This window comes from Mus caroli, unplaced genomic scaffold (genome assembly GCF_978045245.1).
Source record: "Mus caroli unplaced genomic scaffold, Mus_caroli_1 scaffold_8, whole genome shotgun sequence".
Classification (NCBI taxonomy): domain Eukaryota; kingdom Metazoa; phylum Chordata; class Mammalia; order Rodentia; family Muridae; genus Mus; species Mus caroli.
In genome coordinates, this window is record NW_028227263.1 from 124874492 (window position 1) to 124898219 (window position 23728).

The 23728-nt window shown below is 50.4% G+C and overlaps 2 protein-coding genes across 6 annotated transcripts in view; one reads left to right on the forward strand and one right to left on the reverse strand.

Annotated features, from left to right (window-relative positions):
- Sympk (symplekin scaffold protein) overlaps nt 1-12441 on the reverse strand; it is a 30192-nt gene extending 17751 nt beyond the window's left edge. Inside the window, exons 1-8 of one of the 4 annotated variants that reach the window (XM_021169219.2) lie at nt 12330-12441; nt 8144-8267; nt 7951-8016; nt 6613-6666; nt 6457-6530; nt 2935-3061; nt 1383-1632; nt 618-788 (exon numbers count right to left, since the gene is read on the reverse strand). In XM_021169219.2, the coding sequence (XP_021024878.1) occupies nt 618-788; nt 1383-1632; nt 2935-3061; nt 6457-6530; nt 6613-6666; nt 7951-8016; nt 8144-8248 (847 nt within the window). In that variant the 5' untranslated portion in view covers nt 8249-8267; nt 12330-12441. Of the gene's footprint in view, nt 1-617; nt 789-1382; nt 1633-2934; nt 3062-5432; nt 5560-6437; nt 6531-6612; nt 6667-7238; nt 7351-7950; nt 8017-8143; nt 8268-12329 lie in introns of those variants that run through there. The other 3 variants (XM_021169220.3, XM_085842099.1, XM_085842100.1) reach the window with 3 other exon arrangements.
- A 175-nt stretch (nt 12442-12616) lies between these two features.
- Foxa3 (forkhead box A3) lies at nt 12617-23370 on the forward strand. 2 transcript variants are annotated; one of them, XM_085842101.1, is made up of 2 exons: nt 12617-12706; nt 21549-23370. In XM_085842101.1, exons 1-2 carry the CDS (start codon nt 12617-12619, stop codon nt 22539-22541), a joined length of 1083 nt encoding a protein of 360 aa, XP_085698227.1. In that variant the 3' UTR covers nt 22542-23370. The 2 variants fall into 2 exon arrangements, with proteins under 2 accessions (XP_085698227.1, XP_021023112.1); XM_021167453.1 differs by lacking the exon at nt 12617-12706 and adding an exon at nt 13305-13488.
- Nucleotides 23371-23728: the final 358 nt, after the last annotated feature.

Genomic DNA, 23728 nt, shown 5'->3' on the forward strand with positions numbered 1-23728 from the left:
CTAACTTGGCCTTTGCAGTACCCAGCACCCACTCCTCAGCTAGCGCCACTCTTTCCCCTGAGGGAACCACCCTGCCTTCATCCTCTGTCCAAGTGTGCAAGAGCCTGGGGCCAATGAGAACACTGTGTTTCCCTGGCCACTGTGATTGGTTCAGCAGAAGGCCCACAGTGTCTGCTCAGCCAATCATAAACAATGAGCATCAGCATTTGACTTTTGCTGGAATGATGGGGTAAGAGTCGCACACTCTCCCTCTGTTGCTAAGTGGATAGGATGGGAGCCTTGGGCTCTGGGGCCATCTTTACTGCTTCAGCAAACAGCCAGAAAACAAAGCCAACACAAGAGTCCAGAGATGGAGAGACTAGATCCATGACAGCATTCACTCATGTCTCAACACCAGACTCTTTGGAGTCCTATGCAGGTTCTAATGTGAGAATTATCACCAGCCTCCTTTCCTGAGGGATCAGGCTGTGTCGGGATCCTGTGGGACCAGCATCCCGAGCTAGCTTTGCAGTACCCACACTACAACTTTATCTAACGTGGAGCTCACAGTGAGCAGAGTTTAACAGTTTCTTAGGAATCAGCAAGCAGGCCAGGACAGTGTGGGGCACCCAACCTACCATGCAGAGTCTCATAGGCCTGGATCACCTCAGACATGAACATGGGTCTCTGGCGGGCGATGTTGGCAAGGGAGCCGAGCGCTGTGGTCAGGTTGATGGAGGAGATGGCGGGGTGCACCATGAACTTCAGCAGCTGCTCCAGAGCTGCCTTGCCTTCTTCCCATAGGACATCTAATGAGGTAAGAGAGGAGCAGTCACGGGGGCCCTTCTGTCAACCTGACTGGATGCAGACTCACACACACAGCCCACAGGCCCTGGGACAGCACTGTTCTCAGTCTAGTCCTCCAGAGTCAGCACCTAACACTTTGAATGTGAAGTCACTGACTCACATTATAGGAAATTAAGTAAACTACACTCCATCTGTATCTACACTGTATCTACAGGCAACAGCATTGTGGGATGCTGCCTGGCATGTTTTTTTTAAAGACAGGGTCTTATTATGTAAGCTGGGCTGGCCTCGAACTCATGATCATCCTGCCTCCACCCAAGTGCTGGGGTTTTCAGGCTTATAATGCCCAGTGTATGCAGGGCTGGGGAAATTCTGGGGCTTTACGGCAGGCAAGCACTTTACCAATTCATCTATACAGCCCAGGCCTGTAATCTCACCCAACTTGGAAGGTTCAGGTCAGAGGGTCTAAAGTTCAAGTACTCTTAGCTACCCAAGGGATACATGAAACTGTCTGAAACAAAACAGAAAAAGGGCAGGTGGGAAGACAGGGCTGAGAGGAGGGCTGGTGACTGCACACAGGGCACTACCGCACTCACTGTACTGGATGTAGGGGTGGTCTCGAGGAATGCGGTCCAGACTGATGTCGTGCTCCTGGCGTCGTGGGACCTCTGAGTCAGCCATGCGGGGTGACAGGGTGACAATGAGGCCCTCCACAAACTTGATGGCATGTGTACGGATGCCATCGTTGTCAGAATCCAGAAGCAGGATGATTTCCCCAGCCATGGAGGACACCATGTCCCAGCAGGCCTCCTGGAGATCACTGATGACCCGAGACTTCACCATCCACTTCGAAAGACCAGAAGTAGGGACAGACAGACAAGACAACACATCAACTGTCAGGAGACTCTGCCCCAACCTGCGGACTGAATGATGATGCGCACGTTCACTTGATTAAACCAACAGCTATGCTCAGTGCTGGGTGAGGCTAGGACAAGGGTGCCTAAGACGCTGGGGTAGTCACCTCAGGCTGGAGAGATAGCTCAGCAGCTAAAGACTAGCTGCTCTTCCAGAGAGCCCAGGTTGGATTCCCATACCTATACAGCAGCTCTTAATTTTCTATAACCGTAGCTCTACAGCTGATGCTCTCTTCTGGCCTCCACAGGCTTTGCACTCACACTGCAGAATACGTGCAAGCAAAACACTCATATACATTTAAAAAAAAAAAAGGCAGTGATTAACGGGCTTTCACTTGCTAACAGTGAATGACCTCACTGTGATGACCAATGACCTCATTCCATGTCAAACAGCAGTCGAGGAAGACTCGTGAGCCCTTACCACTTTAAGATATGTTTATGTGTATGGGTGTTTTATCTATGCCTATCTGTGCAACACCTGTACATAGTTCAGGTCAGAGGAGGTCAAAAGAGGGCATTAGATATCCTGAGACTGGCATTATAGATGGTTCTGAGACATCATGTGAGTGGTGGAAAGTGAACCTGGGTTCCCCCTTCCAACAGCTCAGCCATCTCTAAAGATTCATGATCTTTTTTTAAAAAAAAATTGCTATTATTTTTTGAGACAGAGTCTTCCAAGGTAGCCCAAAGTGGCCTTGAACTCTCTCTGCCTCAGCCTCCTACATGCTGGGGTGATATGCACGGGGTGAGCAACCCATGCCTGGCTGAGGTGAGGTCTATGTCCCTCACTGGGCTAGGAGCTCTGTGAAGGCTACTAGAGTCCTAGTCCTGAATGTCCCCTGCATCACCTGGCAAAGGACTTGAGAATAGAAATTCTCAGGGAATGTTTGTTGAATGCATAAATGAGTGTACCCAGAAGACAACAGTAGATGCTTTGACTACTCTCAGGACAGCAAACCTCACTTGTGACAAGCTTGCACTAGCCAGGACTGGCAGTACAAGCCAAAATGCAGCTAAGGGAAGAGGCACAGACAGGGAGAGAGAAATTCAAGGTTTCCCTGGACAACTCAGATGGACCATGGCTCAAGACAAGCACAAAATGGGGCTTGAGTATAGCTCAGAAGAGCAGTGCCAGCCTAATATATGCCCAGCCCTAACCTCAGCAGCCGGCAACAAACCAAACCCAACTCTGATGAGGCTTTAACTGTTTTTGGAAGGCCCAGCTGGTCCTCACCTGCAGGGCTACCTTGTAGAGCTGGGTCATGGTGAGGATGGCCTTCTTAACCACGTTCACATTTTCATCCCGCAATAGCATGTTGAGGTTGGCGATCAGTTTTAGCAGCAGCTCAATGTCCCGCTTGCTGGGGGTGGGGTGGGGGTGGGGGGTAGAGAAGGGATCTGGTCATGTGGGCCCGAGGTAGGAGGTGGGGTCACAGGGCCCACAAATCAAGAAACTGAGGTGGAGGCATGAGATTCTTTGTCACCAGTACATACAGTAGTGGGGGCTGATGCTGATGCCTCCCTACATCGTGGAGCAGCCCTCAGCCCCTGGTACCATCTACATGAGTGACAGCCAGCGACCATCAGAGTGTGACCAGAGACAGTCTCCGTTCCAGCCCCAGCCTGGCCTCTATCTACTACCTAGGTAGCTAAGGAGAACCTTGCACTCCAGGTCCTCCTGTCTCCACACACTGTGTGCTAGGATTTACATGTGTGCAGCACTGTGCAGATTTACACGGTGCTGGGGATGGAGCCACACGGCCTAAGCCACACACCCAGCTCTGTGCCGGCCTCACCTTACTTGCAGGAACACCTACTGCAGAGGTAGTAAAAACAGCCACAAGGACATCAAGGGCTTGGCAAAAGGACTTAGGTTTTTTTTTTTGGTTTTTCGAGACAGGGTTTCTCTGTGTAGCCCTGGCTGTCCCGGAACTCACTCTGTAGACCAGGCTGGCCTCGAACTTAGAAATCCGCCTGCCTCTGCCTCACAAGTGCTGGGATTAAAGGCATGCGCCACCTCCTTTTGCCCGGTTAGCAAAAGGACTTAGTAAAAACACCGAGGGTTGTTTACTCCAGCCTGGAGCTTCCACAGTAGGGACCCTTCTGTAGCACTGAGAACTGAAAGGGTCCCTTTAGTTGCCAGAAAGCATGTAAGGCCTCCAATGATGTCTGGTTGAGGAACAAAGGCCAGCCCAGAACTCAGCACATTAATGGGATTTTTTCACAACATAAAATTCTAATCCTATTCTAAACATCAGTTGCACCATTTAAAAAATATGAAACATTATGCTGGGTGGTGGTGACGCGCACACACACACACACACACACCTTTAATCCCAGCACTCAGGAGGCAGAGGCATAGGCAGAGGCAGAGGCAGAGGCAGAGGCAGGCAGATCTCTGAGTTGAAGGCTAGCCTGGTCTACCGAACAAGTTCCAGGACAGCCAAACCTGTTGGAAAAACAAAACTACTAAACAAAAAATATCCAAAACAGGAGCTGAAGAGATGGCACAGTGGTCAGGAGCACTGGCTGCAAGCCTAAGCTACATGAGACACTGTCTCAAACAGACAAACTTGACTGTGAGATGCCAGAAGGCAGGGCAGTAGACTTTGCTCCACACTGTGTATTCGTATACTGGGATGTATTTGCTACACACACTATTGTTTTGTGAACCCAGAAAATTTAGCACAGCCGGGTATGGGGACACATGTTACAATCCCAGCCCTGGGAAGACTGAGACCAGGGAGTGTGAGGTGTGTGTGTGTGTTTGTACTGCTCCAAGTTCAAGGTCATAGTGGGAACCTGTCTCTGTCCATTTTCCCAGTAAAGCAGCAACTGTGACTATGTGCACACTGGGGTCAGACATACAGGATAAAATATCCTAGGTTAACCAAGTCAACTCAGGAAAATCCACTTGATCCTCCAAGCCTACTTTCTCTATTAAACAAATCAAGAAATGCCTCAAAGCTTTGTGCTGCCCCCTAGGAGGAACAACAATACGAACTAACCAGTATCTCCAGAGCTCCCTGGGACTAACCCACCAACCAAAGAAAACACATGGTGCGACTCATGGCTCTAGCTGCATATGTAGCAGAGGATGGCCTAGTTGGTCAGCAATGGGAGGAGAGGCCCTTGGTCCTGTGAAGGCTCTTATGCCCCAGTATAGGGGAATGCCAGGGCCAGGAAGCAGGAGTGAGTGGGTTGGTGAGTAGGGGGAGGGGGATAGGGGATTTTTGGAGGGGAAACTAGGAAAGGGGATAACATTTGAAATGTAAATAAAGAAAATATCTAATAAAAACAATTTAAAAACATGCCTTGCCGGGCATGGTGGCACATGCCTTTAGTCCCAGCACTCAGGAGGCAGACGCAGGCGGATTTCTGAGTTCGAGGCCAGCCTGGTCGGCAAAGTGAGTTCCAGGACAGCCAGGGCTACACAGAGAAACCCTGTCTCAAAAAACCAAAAAAAAACAAAAAAAAAAAAAAAAAAATGCCTTGTACTGAAGGCTAAACAACAGAGCAATCAGGACTCAAGCTCCCGGCTGGCTAGGAGGATAACAAAGAGCAGTTTTATCTCCTCCCCTCACAGAGCCAAAAATGAGGAGAAAGTGAGCTGTCTCCCAAGTCTCAGCCAGGGTGACTAACTGGCACATCTGAGGCTGCTGAGATCACAGGCAAGGACAGCGAGCCTGGATTAGATGCCTTTGCTTGTTCAACATCACTATTAGAACCAACCTTGTTTAAGGCAGACACCAGGACAAGGAGCCAGCAAGACACAGAGGCCTGCTGTGAGGCTGACATTCTCTTGTGGAGAATTCCCCCGGAATTTCAAGGAGTGCACAACAGCACAAAGGGCAGGAGCCAAAGTCAATGCTCAGGAAGAGTCATCTCAGCTACCCTGCAGAAGTGACGGAATGGCCAAGTGGGGTCACAGATCAAGCAGAAGCAGACTAGCTATAAAGGCCTCTGGTGTTTTGTGAGGAGCAGAAGAACAGATAAAGGACCAGAGGGAGAAGGGGTCAGGCGAGTGCTCAGAAAGATCCCATGATCTCTCAGCAGCAGATCATCTAGCTATGTGACAAACAGGTGAGGGCTGTGATTTCCCCCAGGAAGACAGATGCTTAAGAACTGGAGAGATGGCTCAGCGGGTAAGGGCACTGACTGCTCTTCTAAAGGTCCTGAGTTCAATTCCCAGCAACCACATGGTGGCTCACAACCACCCATAATGAGATCTGACTCCCTCTTCTGGTGCATCTGAAGACAGCTACAGTGAACTTATGTGTAATATTCCAGGAATTGTGGGCAAAACTCTTGTTCCAGAAACAAGGAGGCAAAGACAAGAGGACCAAAAATTCATCATCTGCTACAGAGTGGGCTCCAGGATAGTCTGAGCCACATCAGACTTTGTCTAAAAGCAAAACAAAAATTAGACTGATTAGTCACTTTAAAACAGTAAGGGGGCATGAGGGGTGAAGTGGGCTAGAGAGATGACTTAGCAGTTAAGAAATGCATACTGCTCTGGAAGACACTCTGAGCTCAATCCCCAGTACCCACGTCATGTCAGCCCAGTGGAGAGAAAGAAGCCTTGCAGTCAGCGGCTGAGAAACGCGAGCTGCTGCCTGTATTCTCAAGGAAGACTGCCCCCCTCTAAGAAGTATTGGCTGGGCGCATTCAGGGCTGCAATTCCATTGGGTGTATGCTGGGGAAATCTGGAGGACACAAGCCATGACAACTAGGCACCTCTAATGATGCCCCATACCATGCCTCCTCAATGAAGCCAATGACAAACTTGCGCACTTCAATTGATTTGTCTGCTTGGAAAGCGATGATCTCCTGTAACGTCAGAGGAAGATGGATCAGGGCACATCGGGGAGTGTCACCTTCCCTTCACCTTATCCCCAGGCTGGTCACTCACATCCAGGAAGTTGTCAAGCAGGGTGGGGTCCTTGTTGATGATCAGCTCTTGGACCTGAGTTGAAGAAAGGAGGAACAGACATAAACCCAGGCCCCAAAGGCAGGTGTGGTGGTTCTCATAATTCCAGTACAAGGCAGGCTGAGGCAGGACTGTCATGCTCTCAAGGCCGTCTAGACTATGGACTTTATCTAAAACACTAAAAATAAGGGCTAGCAAGATGGCTCAGAGGGTAAAAGACACTTGCCACTCCCACTTGAAGAACTGAATAGCATCTCTGGGAGCCACTTGGTGTAAAGTTGTCCTCTGACCTCAATGTGCCTGTCCAGCTCTACAGGACACAGCGAAAACAAGAATAAGGCCCACAGCTGGCTCGGGGTAGAACACTACCTCCACATGCATGAGGACAGAGCTCAGCTCTCAGAGCACTGCCGCAGCCGCAGCTCTTTGGAGGCAAAGACAGACTCCCAGGAACCCGGCTAGCTAGACTAATGGATCAGCAAGTGCTGGATTCTACTGAGAGACCAGAGAGTGACGGAAAAACACCTCAGCTTTGGGCCTCTACAAGACTGCATATGCATCTCAGACCAAGCAACCAAGCTCCTAACCATGTGAACAAGAACTCACACCAGACAGCGAAAGTAACTGGGGCGATGGCTCAACAGGTAAGAGCCTGGCTGTTCTTCCAGAGGAGTAGGTTTGGTTCCCAGCACCCAGCTTCAACCATCTATAACTCGAGCTCCAGGGGAATCCAATGCCCTTGTCTGGCCTTTGTCAGGGTTGTATGCACATGGTGCACTTACACACATGCAGGCAAAACATAAAAAAGAGAAAACAAACAACAAACCTCAAATAGAAATAAATCTATCAGATGCAGTCTATGCAGGCAGGACTAGGGAGCAATCAGCACTGGCGGCCCTGAATCTCAAAGCTACACTGTTGAGACCCTCACAGATAAAGGTTCTCACAAGCCACTGGGAGGCAACAATGACAGGCATAGGTCTGCTGGAGGTCATAGAGTAGTCTACAGGTCTGAGGTCTGCTGTGCCATGCAGAAACTCCAGGTGGCGCCTTCGCGCTCTACCCAGTCCTGGATCTTGAGAAACACTTGAAGGAGCAGGCTGCACAGCACTGCACTACGGGGCACAGGTTGTGTACAAGTGTGCATGTGCGAGGCATGATGTACGGCACAGGTGTATGTGAGCGCAGGCATGTATGAATGCAGCACAGGTGTGAGTGTATGAGTGTGTATGAGTCACACGTGCAGGGACTAACGGTCCTCCCTCAGTGGCTCTGTCCTGGCTTTTGTCCTGACCTCCCTGTCCCTTACCCCCACCTCACCTGTTTGAGCACTGTGATCTTGGAGTCATTGGTGATCAATGCAGCCTGGTTCAGAAGATCTACCACCTAGAAGGACAGAAGAACCAGGTGTCATGGCTGGTCTTGCTGGCCAGGTCAATCCCTGCAGTCCTCCTGTGCTCTGCTGTCTGGCAGGAGTCACACTTCCCCACTCCCAGCCCTGTGCTACACTCACCCTCTCAGAAGTAGTCATGCCATCGATGCTTGGTCCTTCTTCTTGTGTGAAAAACTGTGATGCCACACTCCGGCGGGTGACACTGTCCCCGCTGCTGCTTGCCATGACTGCTGTCAGGTTCTCCCTGGAAAAGAAGCTAGTGACTTTCCCTGTAAAGCCCTCGTCCCTCCTCTAGGGTGGGTATGGGTTTATGTCCATGTACAGGAGATACAGTGCTTCATGTCTACTATGGTTTTTTTTTTTTTCCTTTAATTCAGGGTTGGGTTGGTCTCTGACTAGGTAGCCAAAGGTGGCCATTAGCTCCTAGTCCTTCTGTCCTTCTGTATGTGCCTTCCAAGAGCTGGAATGAAAGGTGTGCACAGCCACACATAGTTGCAGACCAGCTAGGGCTGCATAGTCAAGACCCCCACCCCCAATCTCAAAAAGAAAAAAAAAAAGGCCACCTCTATAACCAGGTGTGGTGCTACATGTCTTTCATCTCAACATTTTCAAGATGCAGGTAGGTAGAAACATCAGTAGTTCAAGGCCAGCCTCAGTTATACAGTGAGTTCAAAACTAGACAGTGCTACATAATACTGTCTCAAAAAGAAAGGAAGGAAGGAAGGAAGGAAGGAAGGAAGGAAGGAGAGACTCATTACAATACCGCATTCTTAAGCTATTCCTTCTGTGAAAAGAGAGAAAGAGGAACTTCTACACAATTATCACAAAATCATTCTGACAAAATCATGAAATGACTCACAGACAAGGCACCACATCTGGCATTACTTTTACCAGCAAGCAGCATAATCCAACTAAGCGTTCTTACATAGGGAGACAGGCTACAAAGACTATCACACGCTACATGCTAAAGGACTCTTTGTGAGCTTTGCACAGCATGTGCAAGGCCCTGAGGGGTCCAGGCCTGACACTGGGATAAACAAGCCTACAGATGGCACAGCTGTAAGAAGGAATGCAGGGGTTCTGTGAGCACGAGAGAGAGAGAGAGAGAGAGAGAGAGAGAGAGAGAGAGAGAGAGAGAGAATGAATGAATCTATTATATGAAGAAAACCAAAGCTGAGGCAGGAGGATTACACTGAAGGGATTACAGTGTGAAGAAGAGAAAAAGGCTAAACTAAGTGTTTTAAAAGATAGAACGGAGGCTAGAGAGTCAGCTCAGCTGGTGAAAGCCACTGGCCGCTCCTCCAGAGAACCCGAGTTTGTTGATCCCCAGCACCCACAGGACAGCTCACAACTGTAACTCTAGTCCTAGGGGATGTGAGACCCTGGCCTCCACATACACTTGGTGCAGAGACATAAATAGAAGCAATAGTCCATATATGTAAAATAAACATAAAACTTAAATTTAAAAAAGCAGCCTAGATTACTCCTAAATATAAATGGGGCAAGTGAAAATCTAGAAGACAATATTGCTGGTAACTAAGGTTTCGTTATCCTTTTGTTTTGTTTGTTTTTCAAGACAAGGATTCTTTGTATAACCCTGTTCTAGAACTTGTTCTGTAGACAAGGCTAGCCTGGAACAGTGGTTCATCGCTTGGATTAAAGGCACGTGCTACCACCTCTGGTGGAGGTAACTAATTTTAAATGGGATTAACCTATAAACTAAATAGTAACACCCCTGCTAGACAGCACATGCAAATAAATAAGTTTATTGCCAGGATCTTTTTCTTTAAAGCTATGGAGTGGAAGTAATTTGGTAGGTCTAGGTGGATTATAAACCCTATGTAGACCAGGCTGGCATCAAACTCAGAGATCTGCCTACCTCTGCCTCCCAGTGCTGACTAATGGCATGAGCCACTAGCCTAGCTAAGTTTTATCTTTTTAAAGATGTGAAGGCTGCCAGTCAGTTCCACATATTGCTTAGAGTCAGAGCCATAGCCACAGCCCTGTCCTCAAGGCCTCCACCTCCCTCTGGCCACCCTGCTGTCAGCTGGCCTCTTCTGCCCCCAGAAGAGGGCCTCCTTAGTGAGGCCTTCCCTACTCCAAATTTACACACACACACACACACACACACACACCACATCCAATGCATTCCTTTTGTTCCATGCTTCTGACCATTGCCATGCCACATGTCTGTTCATTAAGCCAAGGGAAATGGCCACCTGACATGACATACCACACTGCTGCTGGAACCAGAACATAAGGAACTGCACCCTCCTTCCGGATGATACACCAAGAACCAGCAAAACTCCCCTTCCTCTTTAATCTTCTGGGATTTGTTTTGTCTTGAGTATATATTCCTATTTCTCTTTTTTGTTTTTCTTTTTTTTTTTTAATTAGTAAAATGGATGTTCAGCTGCCTATCCGTATCAGAAGTTGACCCCAGGACTCCCTTCATATCAAAAATCAGTCCGGAAATTAAAACTGCACTGTTTGGCCAGATAGGGTGACATACCCCTTTAATCCCAGCACTCTGGGCAGAGGTAAGACGCTCTCAGTTTGAAACCCATCTGGAGTCGCTGTCAGAAAGAAAGAAAGAAAGAAAGAAAAAGAAAGAAAGAAAGAAAGAAAGAAAGAAAGAAAGAGAGAAAGAGAGAAAGAGAGAAAGAGAGAAAGAGAGAAATAGAAAGAGAGAAAGAGAAAGAGAGAAAGAGAAAGGGGGGAGAGAGAGAAAGAAAGCCAGGTGCTGGTACACACCTTTAATACCAGTTACTTGGGAGGCAGAGGCAGACGTAGCTCTACAAATTCAAGACCAGCTTGGTCTGCCAAGTGAGTTCCAGGACAACCAATGCTACAAAGAGAAACCTGGAGGTAGTGGCCGTGGAGGAGGAGATGATAGATGAGGCACTGTTGGGCTGGGCACAGTTTTTTACTATGCACAAAGCCCCATGCTCCATTCCCAGCGTGTTCAAATGCTACACAGACCTTCTAGCATACTGTTAACATCATCTCGGGCTGTGCTAGCTGGGGAACTCAGGGCTTGTATAGTAAGAGCACTTGTGTGCCAAGTAACTTTGTAATCCTCCTGCCCCAGTCTCTTAACTAGGTCTGTGTCCTCAAGCCTGGCTTAAATCACCTCCAGATGGCCTAATTCAACATACAATGTAAACAACGTTGTTACATTGTATTGTTGAGGGAGGATGTAAACTTTTAAAGCCTACAAATGGTCACTGTAAACCATTTTCCTGACTATTTCAATCTAAGATCGGCTGAATCCTCGCATGTGAACTTCCAAGACAAGCTGTCAACTTTATAGAAACTATTTTCTATTTCACTTTTTTTTTTCTCTTAGTAAATACTGGAGCTCAGCCTATTTTTCTCCTTCCTTCCTTTCCACAGTTGCAAATCATTTTATTACGTAAATATAGTGATTTCTGCCAGACTTCCCACTGAAGAACAGCCGGGATGTTTGCAGTCTGGCTATCAGAAACATTAACACTGTCTCCCCTCTCTTGTCCTGTTCTCAGCAGTGAACTGCCCCTCCCACCAGGAAGTACGACGACTCTCCCGTTATCCTAAAGAGTGGATCTCCGAGTGTTGTTTGTTTGTTTGTTGTATTTTCTGTATTCATTCAACGAGCATCGCCTAAGCAACACCAGTGTGTGTTGGGCGCGAGCTGTGCTGGGAAGCAGGCACCAGGACCCACTCTGCCCTCTCTTATACAGAGCCCAGGGTCAGGGACCTCCTCAAGCAGCACACAAATAAAATCCTAATAACAAGTTCGACCACACGTGACGAGAAGGCAAGGCACGGGGTCCTAGGAGAACCTTCAGCAGGCGGATTTGGGGAAGAAGGGAGGGAAACGGAGGTTTTGCAGGGGCAGTGACGTGGGGTGCCGAGCCCCCCAACCCCGAGGATGAAAGGGAGTTAGACCGAAGGATAAAAGCACGTTTCCAGGGCGGGGGGCCTGGGGAGGAACAGCCTGTGCAAAGGCCCGGTGGTGGGAAGCTTCGCACACGGCCAGTCTGGGGAAGTGAAGGGCCCAGTGCAGCAGTGTGCGGAGCGGGGGGCGAGCCAGGGCCAGGCTGGTGGCCGAGGAGGTCTGCGCGGCCACCGTGGAACTTTGGCCCCGAGGGACCGGGAAGCCAAAGAAGGCAAGGATGGGTCCCGAGCAGTGTGGGAAGAAGCGGGGGCCCCGAGACCCCGCTGCTCCCGGCCCTCGCCCAGGCCCTCCCCACCGCTCGCGCCCCGGCCTTGTCAGCGCCCCTCCTCCCCCCCACCCCAGGACCTCACGCCGCCACCCGCTCACCGTGACTCCGGCCTCCGTCCCCCTCGCGCCCACTCAGCAGCGCCTCTCCGCAGACGCTGCCGCCGCCGCCATCTTCCGCCCGCCGCCGCGACACAGCGCAGGCGCTGCACTAGTAGGGCCGCCGGGAAATGGAGTCCGGCACCGCGGCCGGTCCCCGCCCCTAAGGCGTGCCGCGTCGGCAGCCGCCCACCCTCCCCGGGAGTCCATCGAAGCGGCCGCCATTTCCGGCCTTCGAGCGCCATGCCTTCTGGGAAATGTAGTCCGCGCTGCGCAGGCGCCGGACGGAAATGGGAACGAAGGCTTCTGGGAAATGGAGTTCCCAGCGGTCCGGAGTCCCTCTCCCTAGACGGCTGGCTGACGTTAGAGTGGAGAGTGCTGTGAGTGGTGTTTCTGGGTCTTGGAGGAGATCTGTTGCCTTAATGGGGTCTGAGCAGAAGCCCTGAGCCTTTCCACCGCCGACCCTGACCCCGTACGGAGCCTGCAACATTTGCAGACGTCAAAAGCCTCAGTCTTCCCGTCTGTCCAATGGGAAATGCTGTTTCAGGAATCTCTGCGGGCTACTTAAACAGTGTTGTATAGGGACTTGTGGAGCCCTGAGCTCTGTCAGCTTCCTTTCTTTCGTGGAAGAGATGCGGGGCTCTAGAGTTTCCCTCTTTTAGCTGGAGATGATGAAACACCTGGAGGCAGAAAGATTCCCCGGCTCCTGCTCTGTTGCTATAGGGCTTTTGGGATCAGCAGGTTGTGGCTCTCTACCCCACGCCTTGTAGTCCCCCACTCTTCATCCATCGCAAGCTTCCAGGTGCCAGGACCGAGGCTCCCAGTGCCTGAGGTCTCTCTTCTTGCGATCCCGCAGGGGGCGCCCCAATCCGAGCGCCCCGCGCTCGGGGAGGCGGGCGGGGAGCCCGGGGCGGGCCCGGGAGGGGGTGTCCCGGCTATAAAAAGTGGCTGCCTCCCAAGGCGCCTGGGCCAGCGGGACTCCCGGGCTGTGTGCCTCAGGTCGGAATTCGGGGCTAGTGCCTGTAGAGAGACCGAAGCATCGGTTCCCCCAGGGGGGCCGCAGCCTGGGCGTGTGGGGGCGCAGGCCCCGGGGATGCTGGGTTCAGTGAAGATGGAGGCTCATGACCTGGCCGAGTGGAGCTACTACCCGGAGGCGGGCGAGGTGTGTCCTCGGGGATGGCGGAGCGGGAAATGGGGGGCAGGTGTGGGGCTGCGTGCTTAAATGCAAGCAGGGGCTGTGGTGTGGGCCCAGGTGGGAGCCACAGACCTGAGGACACAGATTCTAGGTGTGGGAGTCGGGGGACAGGGGGACAAGGCTTGGGAGAACGATTTAGACTGCAGATCCATGCGAAGGCTTGCTTCCAACGGAAGAAAATGTTAGCAATGAAACCTCGAGGTTATACTTGAAAGGTGTCGAGCCCCTGAGTCGAATGAACAAATTGAAGGTGGGAACCGGAGCTCTAGGGTAGAGCGATAGAGCTGGAGGACCTCGAGAAATGAATTCCGTAGTAGAGAGGAGAAATACAGAGACTAAGAGGCATTGGGAGTCCGCAGTAAGGAAAAGTTTGTGCCGGAATTCAGGGTTGAAGACGGGGGTGGGAGGACTTCGGGCAGTCGGGGGTCAGAATTGAGGTTCCGGGATAAAGATCAGCTGAGGAGCTAAGGTAGGGGCACAAATAGGATGGTCGGGGGTCCTTCTGAGGAATCTAATGTAACAGGTGGCTTAGGTAGACTAGTCCTCAGATGACGTCAGCCTTGGAAGATCAAAAGACAAGAGGATCCACATCTGTGTGGCAGGAGTCAGCCATCCTTACCCCGACCCTCAGCAGGGGCTCTCTCCAGAATGTACACCATCTAGGCATTGCTAGACTTACATTAATTCCTTCACCCCAACAAACAGAAAGTCCCTCTTCACGTCTAACTACCGTTTGTCCGAGTGCTTCTGCACCCTGTAGTCCATATTGTGATGGTGGGGAGAAGGGCCGAGGTTCTGGACCCATGGGCTCCTAACATAGACGGCTTAAGGGGGGGGGGGCGGTGTTGGGCTCTCGAACAAGTCAAGCTTCAGCGGCTGAGGGAGGTGGCTAGGGTCTGTATTTCCAAGTTGTGGAATTGGACTCCTGGATCCCTAGGGGTAGCTGGTCTTGGAGTTGGCGAGGTGCCCGGGAGGGGCCTGTCCTAGGTCTGGGGAGGTGTGAGGTGGGGCAGAGCTGACCGGGAAGGAATTGGGAGTGTGGAGAAGTGGAAAGGGAGGGGGCCTGAGGTGTTGGTGACTTTGTAGGAAGGCAGAGGCCAGGGTGGTATGTGAAGGTTCTCAGGTAATTGGGAGTTTGAGCATTGGATTTAAGAGAGCCAACGACAAGTCTGTCCTTCTGGGGACACATCTGAAGAAGTTAGTTGAGGGTTCTAGAGAAGAAAAACTAAAATTTGGGGGTACTGTGTGAATGCTCCCAACCCTCAGTTGAGGAGACAGTGTATGTAGAGGCTGACGGAAATTGACAGACCAGTTGTGGATCTGCATGCCTGTAAACCTAGCATTTGGAAAGCTGAGGCAGGAGGATGACTAAGGTCGACTACATAGCAAGCTTAATCTACAGAATGAGACCTTAGGGGAGGGAGAGTTAGGTGAGGGCCAGCTTAGATGTCATTTTGTAAGAATCCACAAAACGAACTAATGGAAAGGTTTGGAGCTAAGTCTGAAGGTGCCCCCGACTTCCTTCTGCAGGGCACCAACAGCACCTGCACAGCAGAAGAGCCCACCTCCCTCTTAAGAACAGTGTGGGTGGGGTACATTCCTCTGGAACTAAGAATGGACAAGGCCGCCCACCCCACAAAAAAATAAAACAAAAAAACCAACTGCTAGTGGGGGGCAAGTGGATACCTTGTGTCTTACTCTGGCTAGCCCCCTCTCAGAAACTGAGCATCCTGGAGTAACCCCATGGGACCTTAGATACACATCAGCTACCCCGACAGCTCCCCTCTGCCCCTACCCCCAATTGCAGAGAAGGGCAGTAAGGCATCTTGCAGTGTGCTGGGGTCGGGTCCACAGGTTGGTTCTGGAACTGGTAAGTCACCAGGCTTTGCTCACTAGCACACACTTCTCCAGAAATAATAAGGAAACAAATAGAAATTCCAGACTCCCAGGTGAGGAGGCAGGTCTCCCGAGGGCTCCCCCCCCCCACACACACACACACACTCTCAGCCGCACCCTGAGGGAGGGGAGATCCGGTTCAGACCCGGACGTCAGGGGTTCATCCCAGCCATGGGGCGTGGGAAAGCCTAGGGTGGATGAGAGCAGCTGGAGTGCTTGAGGTCAGACCTCAAGAAGGACTTCCGGGTGGGTGGGGAGCCAGAAAAGGAAAGCCCTGGTGTCCTAAAGTTGGAGAAGTGGAGTGAGGTGCCAAGGGATTAAGAGACTGTGGATCCCCCTGATGCCAACACTTTACCCTCGAAGACAGGAGGTGGGGACAGAAACAGCCTACCAGGGTGGGAAGACCACAGCATGGAGGAGCGGAGGAACTGGGCTCCTGGAGCGATGGCAATACAAAGAATTACTGAGCTGTGCTACTGACAAGGGGAGTGGGGAAAGGGAGAAAGAGAATACCAAGGAGGGGAGACTGAGGCGGTGAGTGACAAGCAAGCGCTAGGTGAGAAGAGAGAAGACTGGGGAGATAGACGGGGAGAAGGGGAGAGTTACAGTTAGGGTCCAGACACAGGACTGGCCAGCGAGAGAGCCAGGGGTGGTGGTAAACACCTTTAATCCCAGCACAAGGGAGGGGGGGGGCAGGGGAATTGCCACACAGTTGAAGGCAGCCAGGGCAGTATAGTAAGATCAGAAGGAGGGAGGGAGAGGGAAGAAGACAGTGAGAGAACAAACAGAAAACTGCTTACAGAGCCCTGTGTGGTGGCAACACCTGTAAAGTCTGCACTGAGAGGTGGGGGCAGTAGGGGCTGGCCCTCCTCAGTCGGCTAGAAGGAGCTTCCTGTGGCTGCTACAGAGAGGAGAAGAGAGCTGGCGCTCAGGTGTTAATAGTAGGGCTGCTCTTGTAGGGGACCTGAGTTCAATTCCCAGCATCCCCATTGGGCAGCTCACAACTGCCTGTAACTCCCAATCCAGAGGCTGAAACCCTCTTCTGCCCCCACCCCCAGCACCCACACTCACTTGCAGATATCCACATACAGATACATACATATAATGAAAAATGTGAAGAAAAAAAAAGCTATCTGGGGTGTAGGCTGGAGCACGTTAGTAAAACGCTTGCTTGGCGTGCAGGCAGCCCTGGCTTTGGTCCCCAGCATGGTAGAAACCAACTGTGCTGGTCCTGCTGACCCATGCTTGTAATCTCTGCTTTTGGGAGGTAGCGGCAGAAGTTGGAGGTTATCCTATGTTAGCTCAAGGCTAGCTTGGGCTGCCTGACGCTCTTGTCAAAGGGAAGGAGAAATGAGCTACCTGGAGCCGGGCGTGGTAGCGCACGCCTTTAATACCAGCACTCGGGAGGCAGAGGCAGGCGGATTTCTGAGTTTGAGGCCAGCCTGGTCTACAGAGTGATTTCCAGGACAGCCAGGGCTACACAGAGAAACCCTGTCTCGAAAAAAAACAAAACCAAAAAAACAAAACAAAACAAAAAGAGCTACCTGGAGAGTCTGGTGAAGGTGGTTGTAACCTGCCTGTGACTCTACGCTGTTCTGGCAGGTTCCTTTGTTTTCTGGACCTCGAGTCCAGCTAATGCTTGCAGTGGCAGAAAACCAGGAATTAGGTGGTTTCCAGTCAGTCACCACCAAGTCTAAGGTCCCTTCCAGTGCCCTGAGACCCCATCTGGGAGGGGGCAGGGAGGAGGGAGGAAAGTGGGTAGACAGCAAGTATATCTAGAAAGAGAAGAACCATCTGATAGGCTTGGTGTTTTCCATTGTCCTCGGGATAACTGGCTCCCGACTAGATGCTCAGCTCTACAAGGGTGGAATGTCTGGCTATCTTGACCACAGCTTTCATCTTATGGTCCAGGACACTGGTAGGGCTCAGGTTTTAGAGTATCAAAATTCTTCCTCTTCTCCTGACAACTTCTCTGGGCCATAGCTGACTCAGCTGTAAAAGGAGTATCCTAACACCTCTCAAGCAAGGGGTAATAGTTGTAGAGCCCCTGCCTAGAATGCCCCAGGGAGGGGCTGGGGGCGTGGTCTAGTGGTCCCTGCCTAGTATGTGTGATTCTGGAATTCAAGCCTCAGCATCAAGCGCAAAACAGTATCACAGTAATTACAGCACACACACGTAGGCTGGTAAGGATTAGAGACAGAACCTGTGAAATGCTTGGGTCAGTTCCTGGCACAGTGTGGCTGGTGAATAGAGGCCTGTTAAGGTTCGGTATGTTGGTCCATATCTGTAATCCAAGTGCTAGGGAGGCTGAGGCTTCTACAGAAGGACTACAGGCCAACATGAGCGCCATTGCAAGACCCTGCCTTAAAAAGGGGAGTTAAACAAAACCCTCTAGACCAGCTGAAACTTATACAGTTGCTGACTTATTATCAGAAAAACTATTTCAATGTATAACCAGATTGCTTCTCAGTGCCTGTGGGTCCTCCTGCCCTGGGGTCTAGGGCAGCAGGATCACAGGTATGAGCCTCCACGGTGAGCCTGAGGGTGATTCTAGAAGGCACAGGAGTGTGTACCATGTCTCACTGAGCTAAGAGGCACGTGTTCCCCTCTGTGAACATTTCTGAAACTGGGGTACATCTGTAAATGTTTTTCAAGGTCTTTAAATTTTGTTCCATTTATTTATGAGGGAAAGTGTGTCTGCATAGGCTTGTATGTGTGTGTATATGTGTATGTTTCTCTGGGTGTGCGTGTGCACATTTGTGCATGGGTTTGTGTGCATGTGTGTGTGCTTGAGTATTTGTATGGGGGGCAAGGCGGGGGAGTATCCCAGGCAAACGCAATTGGAGATTGGAAGACAACTTCCAGGAAACGAGATCTGGCGCCCTCTTCTGGCCTCTGTGGCCATCAGGCACTCACATGGTGTATACACATAGATGCAGGCAAAGCAATAATACACATCATATAAATCTAAAAGGAAGAGCAAGGAAAAAAAGGAAAACCATTGATTTTGTTATGTAAATCAAAATTTTAGCTGACTTGGCTAATTTTGATTGATTTGTCAATTATTTTCAAATCAAATAATTAATTTCTCAATTTCTTCTCAGAACTTCTTTCCCTTTTTAAATTTTTTTTTAATTTTTTAATTTTTTATTTTTGTTGAGACAGGTTTTCTGTGTAGCCCTGGCTATCCTGGAACTAGCTCTGTAGACCAGGCTGGGCTCAAACTCAGAGATACTTTTACCTCTGCCTCCTGAGTACAAGGATGAAAGGCGTGCACCACCACTGTCCGGCTTTTTCTCTTTTTAAAGGCAGTGTCTCAGTGTGTAGCCCTGGCTAGTCTGGAATTTGGTATGTAGATCAGGCTGGCCTTAAATGCCTGTGTCAGCTTCCTGAATGTCAGCATTCTAGCCAGGCACCACTGTGCAATGAGACATTTAAAACCAATTATTACATTTAAAAAATTATTTCTAATATGCATATGAGTGTGATTATGAGCACATCAGGGCAGGTGCTTAAAAGGCTAGCGTTGCCGGGCATGGTGGCGCACATCTTTAATCCCAGCACTTGGGAGGCAGAGGCAGGTGGATTTCTGAGTTGGAGGCCAGCCTGGTCTACAAAGTGAGTTCCAGGACAGCCAGGGCTATACAGAGAAACCCTGTCTTGAAAAACAAAACAAAAACAAAATGTATTGAAGAAGCTGAGCAGTGCTAGTGCATGTCTTTAATCCCAGCACTCAAGAGGCAGAGACAGTCAGATCTCCATGATTTCAAGGCCAGCCTGATCTACAGTGCAAATTCAAGGACAGCCAGGGTTACACAGAGGGACCCTGTCTGAAAAAAACAAAAAAGATAAAAATTATTACAGACCCCAGTTTCATGTTGTTGTTTTTTTTTTCAGTATTTTGTTTGTTTGTTTGTTTGGATTTTTTGTTTTGGGGGGGTTTTTTGGAGATAGTCTTGCTCAGTAGTCCCCTTCCTTTCCTTGCCCACTGTTGGGACTACAATCCATGCCACCAGTCCTGTACCAGTTTCTTTTGATCTGGGATATGTCTGTTGATAATTATTGTATTCAAAAGTAAAACTTAAAATTTAAAAATTCATTAATGTAGTTTAAAACCTTATTTATTTACACTTATTATTTATTGCATAAATATATATGATTAAGCCGGGCGTGGTGGCACATGCCTTTAATACCAGCACTTGGGAGGCAGAGGCAGGCGGATTTCTGAGTTCGAGGCCAGCCTGGTCTACAAAGTGAGTTCCAGGACAGCCAGGACTATACAGAGAAACCCTGTCTCGAAAAACCAAAAATAAATAAATAAATAAATAAATAAATAAATAAATAAATATGATCACACAGCGCCACAGTGAGGGCAAGTGTCAAGAGCCAGTTGTCTCCTTCCACCAGGTGGGGTTCTGAGGATCGAACTTGTGTTGTTAGGCTTGGCGCCAAGTGTCTTTACCCACCAAGCCACTTGCTGGCCCCTAATTTAAAGAAGCGCTCATTTACTAGTGTAACTACGGCGGCGTTTCAGAAGCTGTCTAAAGTGAGTCTGAGAGCAGCCTGAGCTACACAGTAACGCTTCATCTCAAACACAAACAAACGAATAAATAGGGCTTAATGGGAAGAGGGAAGAGGGGCACCGTCTTCCACTTTTGCCACACAACAGGCAGGACATGAGCAGGTGGTAGACCTTTGGCCGATTGCAATAGCAGATGTTGCAGATCAATAAGAAACTTGTAGTACTCTCATAAGAGGGTACAAAAGGTTGATGAAAATCTTTCTCTTTTGGTTTACTGGAGAGTGAATCAGGGGCTTACTGTATGCTAGGTAAGCAGTCTACCATTTAGCCACGCCCCCGGCCCCTCACTGGGGGATTCTAGGCAGGGGCTCTACCACTGAGCCACGCCCCCAGCCCCTCACTGGGGGATTCTAGGCAGGGGCTCTACCACTGAGCCACGCCCCCAGCCCCTCACTGGGGGATTCTAGGCAGGGGCTCTACCACTGAGCCACGCCCCCGGCCCCTCACTGGGGGATTCTAGGCAGGGGCTCTACCACTGAGCCACGCCCCCAGCCCCTCACTGGGGGATTCTAGGCAGGGGCTCTACCATTTAGCCACGCCCCCGGCCCCTCACTGGGGGATTCTAGGCAGGGGCTCAACCACTGAGCGACACTCCCTAGCCCTTCTTTTTTATTATTTTGTGACACTATCCTAATAAGTTCAGGATGTCCTAGAAGTCTCTGAAACCCAGGCTGGCCTTGAACTTGTAATCATTAGCATCCCACATAGTTGGGATTACAGGCCTGTACCACCATACCTGGTAGAACTGATACTTCTGTGTGATTTTGAAAATGCTCTTGGGGCTGGTGAGATGGCTCAGCAGGTAAGAGCACCCGACTGCTTCCAGAGGTCCGAAGTTCAAATCCCAGCAACCACATGGTGGCTCACAACCATCCGTAACAAGATCTGACTCCTTCTTCTGGTGTGTCTGAAGACAGCTACAGTGTACTTATATGTAATAAATAAATAAATAAATCTTTAAAAAAAATTAAAAAAAAGAAAATGCTCTTGCTGGGCACTGGTAGCACAGCTTTTAATCCCAGCACTCAGGAGGCAGAAGCAGACACATCTATGAGTTCGAGGCCAGCCTGGTCTACATGGTAAGATCCTGTCTGACTTGAAAATACAAAAAGTCAAAAAGTCAAGAAAAAAAAAGGAAATGTCATTAACCTAGTGGATACCCTAAAAAGGTTTCAGAAAGTCTGAGACACTAGAAACAGTGTTAAAACATGGCCTTGAAGGTATGGAAGGGGACAGAGCCCAGGAGTGCAAGCAGGAGACAGGACTTGGGAAAGTAGCTACCTCTGGAGAGACGTAATGATGGACAGGATTCATGGAAAAGGTTGGACAGGAAGGTGAGCTGGGCACGCCAGCCCACACCTTCATACCCAGCTACTGGAAGCTGGAGACAAATCAGGAATTCAAAGTCATCCTTGGATCACATAGCAAGGTTGAGGCTAGCCTGGGCTAGATGAGACTACCTCTAAAAACATGGGTAGACCTGATTGGAGAGCTCTTTTGCTGAGTAGAGTGTGAATCCATCGATGTACCCCTGTCTCTCTCCCTCCAGGTGTATTCTCCAGTGAATCCTGTGCCCACCATGGCCCCTCTCAACTCCTACATGACCTTGAACCCACTCAGCTCTCCCTACCCTCCCGGAGGGCTTCAGGCCTCCCCACTGCCTACAGGACCCCTGGCACCCCCAGCCCCCACCGCGCCCTTGGGGCCCACCTTCCCAAGCTTGGGCACTGGTGGCAGCACCGGAGGCAGTGCTTCCGGGTATGTAGCCCCAGGGCCCGGGCTTGTACATGGAAAGGAAATGGCAAAGGGGTACCGGCGGCCACTGGCCCACGCCAAACCACCATATTCCTATATCTCTCTCATAACCATGGCTATTCAGCAGGCGCCAGGCAAGATGCTGACCCTGAGTGAAATCTACCAATGGATCATGGACCTCTTCCCGTACTACCGGGAGAACCAGCAACGTTGGCAGAACTCCATCCGGCATTCGCTGTCCTTCAATGACTGCTTCGTCAAGGTGGCACGCTCCCCAGACAAGCCAGGCAAAGGCTCCTACTGGGCGTTGCATCCCAGCTCTGGGAATATGTTTGAGAACGGCTGCTATCTCCGCCGTCAGAAGCGCTTCAAGCTGGAGGAGAAGGCAAAGAAAGGAAACAGCTCCACATCGGCCAGCAGGAATGGTACTGCGGGGTCAGCTACCTCTGCCACCACTACAGCTGCCACTGCAGTCACCTCCCCAGCTCAGCCCCAGCCTACGCCATCTGAGCCCGAGGCCCAGAGTGGGGATGATGTGGGGGGTCTGAACTGCGCCTCACCTCCTTCGTCCACACCTTATTTCAGCGGCCTGGAGCTCCCGGGGGAACTAAAGTTGGATGCGCCCTACAACTTCAACCACCCTTTCTCTATCAACAACCTGATGTCAGAACAGACATCGACACCTTCCAAACTGGATGTGGGGTTTGGGGGCTACGGGGCTGAGAGTGGGGAGCCTGGAGTCTACTACCAGAGCCTCTATTCCCGCTCTCTGCTTAATGCATCCTAGCAGCGCAATTGGGAACGTGGGCCACGATGGGCGTGAGCTGCGACGTTCTTGGGCTCTGATCTTTCTGGTTACACTTTGCTTGTCCCATTAATTAACATCTTATTTGGTCTATTACTGTGATATGACCCATTGGCTACTGTGGTAACTGCCATGGACTCTGTGGTGGGCCTAGGGTTGGGGTATTAGGAAGGCAGATGCGTTTGGAAGTGCTGCGAAGGTGGTCATGTTGAACATATTGTGAAGGCAGTTAGACTGGTGTACTCTGAAAGCTGTCATATTAAGTGAAGCCATTGGGTGATTGATCCACTGGGCGCCTGATGGTCGTGATGTTGAATGACACATATCTGGCCCTTTGGATGCTGTGTTGGACATCTTGATTGACCTTTTGAGTATGTGACAGAACACATCTTCTTTGGCCCATTTTATCCTGGGATCGCCTTTTTTTTCTTTTTTTTCTTTTCTTTCTTTCTTTTTTTTTTTGGCAGACTTCTTGGTACAGCAGACGGCAAGTTGGCCACCATATCACATGGTGTCTTTTTTGACATTCTGGATGCATGGAAGGTCACCGTATTGGCAAGGTGACATCTCAGCATGCTGCTATGCACCAAGATAGATGGTTACCACAGGCCTGCCGTCACCATCTCCTTGGTGGGGGTTGGGTTTGGGGGAGAGGTGAGCAGACCCTGTGACTTTTCTCTGAAGCCCATCCCCACCCTGTCTGTGAGAAAGGGTTAGTGTGGGTGTAGGGAGTTGCTACTGAGGTCAAGTTCTTGTCTGGGGCTTGGGAATACTGCCTGTGTTTGGCCATTAAAAAGGCACCATGTCCATCTCTTAGTGTCTTTTTCTTGGTGGACCCTGTGAGGCTCAAACACCTAAATGTGTGTTCCTCTGTGCCCTTCTTCCTATCCTAGGGAGCTGGTGGCCTCTGTGGGGGAAGGGCTGGGGGGGGGGGAAGCAGCAATGTGACCTTTGGCTCTTTGTTGTCCCTGACCCCAAGGACAGTTTGTTCATAGATAGCAGCCCCCGCACAGTAGTGGGGCCAGAGCAGCCAGGGGGGAGGTGGCTTTGCAGTGACCAAGGCCATCGCCCCTCCCCCACCTTGCAGACACACACACATACACACACCTGAAGCTTTAGGACTATAGAAACCTACAGAAACTATAGGCTATTCAATTTGGGGGAAGAAG

Coding starts and splice junctions, on each gene's coding strand:
- Foxa3 (XM_085842101.1), top strand. CDS start 12,617: ATGGGAACGAAGGCTTCTGGGAAATGGAGTTCCCAGCGGTCCGGAGTC. Junction 12,707..21,548: donor ACGTTAGAGTGGAGAGTGCT/GTGAGTGGTGTT, acceptor CTCTCCCTCCAG/GTGTATTCTCCAGTGAATCC.